The 7,352-nt window shown below is 45.0% G+C and overlaps 1 protein-coding gene across 1 annotated transcript; it reads right to left on the reverse strand.

Moving 5' to 3' along the window:
• Positions 1 to 5,784: 5,784 nt before the first annotated feature.
• Positions 5,785 to 7,352, reverse strand: LOC134041075 (transmembrane protein 74). The gene is made up of 2 exons (XM_062487319.1): positions 7,075 to 7,352; positions 5,785 to 6,781 (listed from the first exon to the last, which is right to left on the reverse strand). Exon 2 carries the CDS (start codon positions 6,629 to 6,631, stop codon positions 5,927 to 5,929), a length of 705 nt encoding a protein of 234 aa, XP_062343303.1. The 5' UTR covers positions 6,632 to 6,781; positions 7,075 to 7,352; the 3' UTR covers positions 5,785 to 5,926.

Consider the following 7,352-nt stretch of genomic DNA (forward strand, 5'->3'; position numbering starts at 1 on the left):
GCCAGAGACAGGCTTGGGGGAGCAGAGCGGTTATAGACAAAATCGGCAGTTCTAAACTGCATTATCCTGCATCAAGCTTGCATTCCTTTCCTGGTTGCATCAGAGCATTTTCATGCAAGGTCATAATGTAATTTATAAAAGGACTGGGATTACATAATAGTCTACAATCATCTATAGTCTCTATACATTTTAAAGCAAGTTGATACATTGAAATATAACTTGCTTCTAATCAGTTGTAGTCAACTGATCATATTCAGTCCTAATTAACCTGTCTTGATTTCAATCACTTTAATTAAAACATCTCTCACTGTGTTCTTGACACGCCCCTTGCAGTACCACAACACTAATTCCGCTGGTGACAGCAGTTTGAGTAGCAGTTAATCTCATCTCTCCTACATTGACCAAGAGTGGTCCAGGAGTGGTGGTGGATGGGGAGGGGGTGGGGATAGCTCATGGCTGTGCCCGCTGCCCACCCCCCATTATATGATGGTTGCGTGTCATTTATTCTGAATGCCAGTCTGTGTGCCAACATTGCCCCATTGTGCCACGGCCTGATCCTGACCAACCAACTGCATCAGCCTGTGACAACAGCTTTGGGCTATGGTCCAAGTTAGCTACCAAACCACATTCTACAAAACTAATGAGAGGAACCAAACATCTCACTGTGTCGCTAATGCGGCAGCTTGGTACTTGATAAACATCTTGTAGTCAAAGTTTAACGCGAAGAAAAGGGATGTTGCCAGCTGTCATCTAATGGAGTTGAAGAGGGTGATGGGAGCTGGTGTTGATGTTCAGAGCAACACATATTTAGTTATGAGAGACGGGCATTTTACAAAATGGGCATTTTGTAGGCCTAGTGGATTTCAAACAGTGGTGTTTTCTTACAAAGTGATTGTTTACCGTACTCATCGTTTTCCAGTCATCTTTTCCTCGTAGCAGGGATGGACGTATCCTGAGCAGACGCTCCGGTTTGTCCTCTCTCAGCTGAGGGGTTCTGTTTGGGTTTATTCTTCCATTTGAACAAGAAGAAGAGACACAGAACTATTCATTATTTGTTCATGGGATGACAAATGACAAGCAACACTGGGGGAGCAATTACAGTATAATTCTCTCTCTCACTCCCTCTCTCTCTCTCTCTCTCTCCCCCTCTCTCTCTCTCTCTCTCTCTCTCTCTCACTCCCTCTCTCTCTCTCACTCCCTCTCTCTCTCTCACTCCCTCTCTCTCTCTCACTCCCTCTCTCTCTCTCTCTCTCTCTCTCTCTCTCTCTCTCTCTCTCACTCCCTCTCTCTCTCTCACTCCCTCTCTCTCTCTCACTCCCTCTCTCTCTCTCACTCCCTCTCTCTCTCTCACTCCCTCTCTCTTTCACTCCCTCTCTGGATCAGACAAAGACATCTTTATTCAAAGGCCATTGATTGTGTTCACAGTTGTGAACGAAACAAATGACGTTTTGTGAACAAGAGATTAAAGTGACCAGAGATGGACTGACCTGGAGTTGAGGGTTTTACAGTTTTGCATCCTGATGAAAATGGTGTCTTCTTGACACAGTCACAAAAGCTTTCAATACACATTGCAGAACAGGACAGAAGCATGGCACAAGCTCACGAACTGTGATGTAGTGTTTTGATGGCCAGAACATCACAGTATATCAATGAAAAAATAGAGCTAGAAAACCCGAAATCTAGATCTAAATTGACTCCCTTTCAAGGGTGGCAAAAGAATCAGAATCAGAAAGGGTTTTATTTGCCATGAAAGTTCACACAGACAAGAAATGAAGAAGGAAGGCAGGAAGCTGCATACATTAAACATATAAGAATCTTAAATAAGTAGTGTACAGGTCTAACTAGGGCTAAAACATGTACAAAATGTAGAATAAAATAAAATAGCTATAATATACAAATTCAAAAAGTTAACATGTCTTGATTGGCCCAGAAGTTAGATGTCCTGTGACTATCTATTTTCAACTAATGCAAGTAACTTTATACTTTATATTTATACTATAGGTTTTCAAAACTGTGCCAAGGCACAACAAGCTCTCACGTGGAGGGGATTAAGAGTGGTACTTGATCCCTCTTACACCCCTGCCTGTGGAATGATGTTGGTGACAGTTATACTGTCATCACTGCAAAGTAGTTAAGCAGACCATCTGAAGATCATATAAAAGTCCAAATGTTTACTTTTACTGAACAGATCATTAACTTGTGGGGTTAGTTAGGTTTGCTTGACAAGAACCTCTCTAAACAACAACTTTACTATCACACAGTGGCGATTTTAGACTCTTTTTAGGGGTGCTCAAGCACATCTACATTTAATCCCAGCACCCCTAAAAATAATAATAATTAAAATAAAAAAATATATGTATTATTATCTTAAATACGTTTTAGTACTCTAACATAAGAATTTGCAAACGTATCTGTTAATGACAAACAATTACAGGTTCAAAGGGCTTTAAACAGGTTTAATATCCAGTGTCGCCATGCACCTTTAACCCTTGTGCTGCCTTCGGGTCACATGACCCAAAGGTTCATAACGAACCACCGTTGTGTTTACCCAATTTTACCCAATACAAAAACAAATAACAATTATTTTCTTTTAACCATTGCAATGTGGGGGGTCTGAGACAGCCCGACAGTTAAAAGAAAATGCTTCACTTTGTTTTTGTAGGAGGTAAATTTGTCGCAATACGACGGTGGGTCACAATGACTGATGGGTCAGAATGACCCGAAGATAACACAAGGGTTAAGAAGAGGAGAGAAGAAGTAGGTAGTTAATTTCATGGTGCAGATGTCACATTAGGTGCGTTCGACTTCATGCAGAGCCGGCGGCTCCGACAGCCAGCTGACTTGAAGCTGAGAATGCCATTGGCTGCTTCAAGTCAGCCGGGCTGCAGGCGGCTGCAGGAGACGCTGTCGCTGCATGAAGTAGAACGCACCTATTCTCATTGGGGGCTGAGCCCCCCTAAATGTCTGATCCTAGAATCGCCCCTGCTATTACATCATGAAGTGTACCGCAGGGTTGATGAATGGATGACGGGACACGTAACAGAAGTTATGCATAAGCAAACAGTGCCCTCTACAGTCTGAGGATGGAACAGATTGATAATTGCAACATCCTCGTGTTAATGACACCAAGTAGGTAAAAAAAAAGAAAAGAAAGGTGTCGTTTAAATGGAGTATCGAACAACAGGTTTTTCAAGCCCTCAAGCCAATCCCTACATAGCTTTGTTTAAAGCTTTGTCTTTGAATTCTTTACCATCCCTCATGTTCACATTCTACGATCCACATTCTCTTGTGACTGCAAACAATGAGTCATTCAGTGTGTGAAAAGGACTGTCCGAGGCAATGAATAAACCTTAAAAAATGAAAATGAAACTACACTGAACATGAAATTTAGATGGAGTCAAACCCCAAAAGATTGAGTATTGCTGTGCTTCAGAGGATGTTATTTAATCAATATTTACAGCAAAATGTTCCTGCCTGTGGAAGCAGCTACAGAAAGGACAAGGTCTGCAAAAATGGCACATCAGAAACACTCTACATTCCCTCGCGGATAAATGATTTATTGATCAGAATTATACACCATATGGTGGTGTGATGCCTCTCTGCTATAAATGCATGCTCGGGCTCTCCGCTCGGGCTCTCCGCTCGGGCTCTGGCTCTCCGCTCGGGCTCTGGCTCTCCGCTCGGGCTCTCCGCTCGGGCTCTCCGCTCGGGCTCTCCGCTCGGGCTCTCCGCTCGGACTCTGCTCGGGCTCTCTGCTCGGGCTCTCCGCTCGGGCTCTCTGCTCGGGTCCGAGTTCCTTATTGACAGCTTGGCACTTTCTCAGCATACCCCAGAGCCGCTCACCCACACGCTGGCAGATTAGCTCACGTCTGAGATACATCGAGCTGTCTGTGTCTCAACAGCTTGGTCGGAATTATGTTAGCTTGGTAATGTTAAGACAGATCAAACGACCAGAGAGAGGGACACAGAACCGCTGGGATCCAGACTGCAGGCCGTAACTGAGGAACACTCCATGTGTATCAGAACAACACTGTTCTGGTTCCCAGCAAACACAGCCCCCCCCCCTGCTGTTAACCCTGCGTAACCCTGCCAGCAATCCAATTCCATTTCACGTCAGCGGTGCTGAATGATGACCTGAGTGACTGCGTCCACAGAGGGAAGGCTGGTGTGTGAGTGATTGTTTACATGTAGCACCTTCAACTGGAACTGAAAATATTAATAATGATTATGTGTACTAATAAATCATAATAATAATTCAGCAGATGTTTTAATCTAAATCAATGTACAGGGGGGATTTGACCCTGTGACCTCCTGATCTGCAGTCAGGAGGTCTTTTGGAGGAGGTCTTTTGCTCTCGACTAAGGCGGTCGCATTTTCTCCCTCTCCTCCCCCTGACCTTCCCTGCTTGGCTTCTATCGTATTGTCTAGTCTTGTCATATAGTGAGAGACTCTCTCCGCAACCACTCTCCGAACTAAGAATCATGGAATTGATTAGCTTGTCTCTCAACGCAACTGACACCATCTTCTCAACAAGAAGCTTGGGTTCGGGGGAACCTGACTGTCCTGTCGGGACGTTCGCAGCTGGCTACTCGATGGACGCGTGGGAGAAGTGGCGCGTCGTCTTCCTATTCGGAACCATGATTACAGGCTTTCTGCTGATTGGATTGGGCGCTGCCCTGGTTTATCTGAAAATTGATCAAATGGTAACAGCTGTCAAAAGCCCCCTAAGGCTGCCCGACATGATTGATGCGCTGGGCAGAGCTGTTGCAGCTCAGACTGTGGCTTTTAACCGCACTATGGATAACATCACGGAGAAGCTCGGGGCTCTGCAAAGGAAGTTGGACCTACTCGGAGACCTGTTGGACAAAGAAAATGAGTAGACGTGAAAATTGAATGCGGCTACTGGCCCAAACAACCCCGATCTTATCTGCTTTCGGCCCCGTACCCAGCACAGGCCTTGGCCAAGGCCGTTGCTGGGACAACAACTCCCCTGGAGAGTGCTGCTGCGAGACTCTCTTGCCCTCCCTCCTCCTCCTCCTCCTCCCCCCTTCCAACAGACACCTGTGGATTGCTGTCCCTGCAAACTGAGATTCAGATTGTGGCCTAGGCGAAGGAGACAACCCAGGCCTACTCATACACTAACTTTCACCTACTACAGATATGCCATCACGCCCACCGACCCCCATCCAACGCCTTCGCCTGCTTCGTTCCCCCAGTGTGGCAGGCGGGTCTGTGGCCAGCGCCTATTATTGCTGCAGGTCCAGTTGCTGCTTGTTTGCACTGGCTTACCTCTACACCCCACCCCCTCCCCCCGTTGCAAGTCTGTTTCTGTAATGTTGTACAATGTATGTCCCAATGTGCTGAGGTGTTTTATCCTGTTCCCACACTGTACTCCTCTGGGATCATAGTCTGGGGCTTGACTTTTTTCTCTCCTCCCCTCTCCTCATGTTCTGCTGACATTTTCAAGATGGCGCCGATGATGGCTGCCTCGGTCGGCACCTTCCGGACAAAGTAAATTCCTTGTCTGTGCAAACTTTCATGGCGAATAAAAAACGATTCTGATTCTGAAATGCTCTACCCACTGAGCTTCGCCCAGTCCCATTATAAAGATGTATATAGCCATGGTTAAACACAACCATGGTCTCGTTTAACAGAGGAAGTTTCCAGTGGGCAATCACAGAGCACAAATTCACAGGAGGACTTGATCTTTGAGATTGGTTGTTGATGTTCAAAACCACAAAGTAACAACTATTTACCAAGCTCCAATTCGCAACCACAGCACTCATATTTATTCAGCTCTACAAGTGTAATGGACATTTTATGACAAATCTATTACATCAATTTGAAACAGACCTTTCACAAAAGAGATCATTTACAGTTTACACCTTGTGCACCATAAGGTGTCGTTAGGATAAGGGTATGGATTTCAGCAGACTACTTCTAAATCTCCATCCGCAACAGACAGTTGTGAAGAGGCGGCCAGAGTCTGGTTTGAGCCTCCTCTTAAAGCGATGGAGCCATATAACTTTACTGGCAGCATGGAATAGTCAAAGGCCGTTCTCCTAACCATCTCTTCTCTCCTCATGGAGACCATCACCAGGGTAGACATCACAACACCCCCGAAGGTTAGCAGGCAGAGACCAGCTATGACACACTTATCCACCCCAGCCCACACTCGAGCGTTCTCCATCTCCAAACTCTCCATCTCCCGAGCCGAGACACTGTCCGAGTCCACTTTGACGTCCCGGGGGATTGCATAGGATATGGACACTAACAAAATACCAGTCACGAGGCAGATCACAGCGCTTATGAATCCATAATCCACTGACTTTCCCGACCCTTCAATCGCGAGTTCGTCATCGGAAAGCATGTACAGAGCCGGAACACCATCGGGGAGGTCCCTTGAGAGGTGACTTGAGCTGCCGTTATTGGACGACTGTGGACTACTCGGTTGTATATATAAATCCTCGTCGTGGCAAGTGAAATATGTTTCCAGTTCTTTGTTACAGTTTACAGATATATTATTGTCATCAACTGATCCATGCTGGCTGTACACTGCGCTCAGCAGCCCATCCTGTGTGGTCGCTGTCCATTCCAAATCGAGACTCGCCAAATTGCACGCATGCTCCATGGAAAGTAACTTTTTAACCGAACGACTTGTTTTCAAACAAAATTTAGTATTGGAGTCGGTTGATCTAGGTGACTGTTAACTTTGAGTAGATCAGCCATTTAAACACCCGTCTCTTCTCTTGTATCCAGCCGTCATCTCACAGGTCCATCTCTATACACGTGTGAAGAAGCGTCTTCATTAGATACCGATAACAATTACATAGCAGGCGTAATATCATAAGTAGCCAGCCTATAGGTAGGGTTCAGGCCTATTCAAAAATATTTCATAAAATATTTGACTGTATAAACTACAGGTTTGTAGCCTACAAGAAAGCTTACTGTAGCCTACAACACGAATGTCCATAGCCTATGGAATACATTTGAACTTGCCGGCAGAAGAAAATGTTAAAACAAAATAACATAGGCTAATCGAATTGACAAAATGTAGCCAGTGCTATGGCTTACCTTTTCTCGTGTAAAAATAAGATAATCGTCACGAGACTTGAATGTATCCTGAGAAGCATCTATTTACACCTATTTTCAGGAGATAGATCCTTCAATCACTTCACTCGGTAATTTTCTTTAACAAAGGAATCCCAAAGACAGCTTCTTTCAAAATCTAATGAAACAATTTAGAGTAATGCTGATGATCGCGTGCATCTGTCGTCATGAAAATATAAAGGCATAAGATATGCCATACCTTCTCTTCAGAAACCGCGTGCACATTCAGTAACCTACCTATA

This window comes from Osmerus eperlanus, chromosome 20 (genome assembly GCF_963692335.1).
Source record: "Osmerus eperlanus chromosome 20, fOsmEpe2.1, whole genome shotgun sequence".
Taxonomy (NCBI): Eukaryota; Metazoa; Chordata; class Actinopteri; order Osmeriformes; family Osmeridae; genus Osmerus; species Osmerus eperlanus.

Bases quoted from the DNA above. Each gene is read 5' to 3' on its own strand.
- LOC134041075 (XM_062487319.1), bottom strand. From the start codon at position 6,631: ATGGAGCATGCGTGCAATTTGGCGAGTCTCGATTTGGAATGGACAGCG.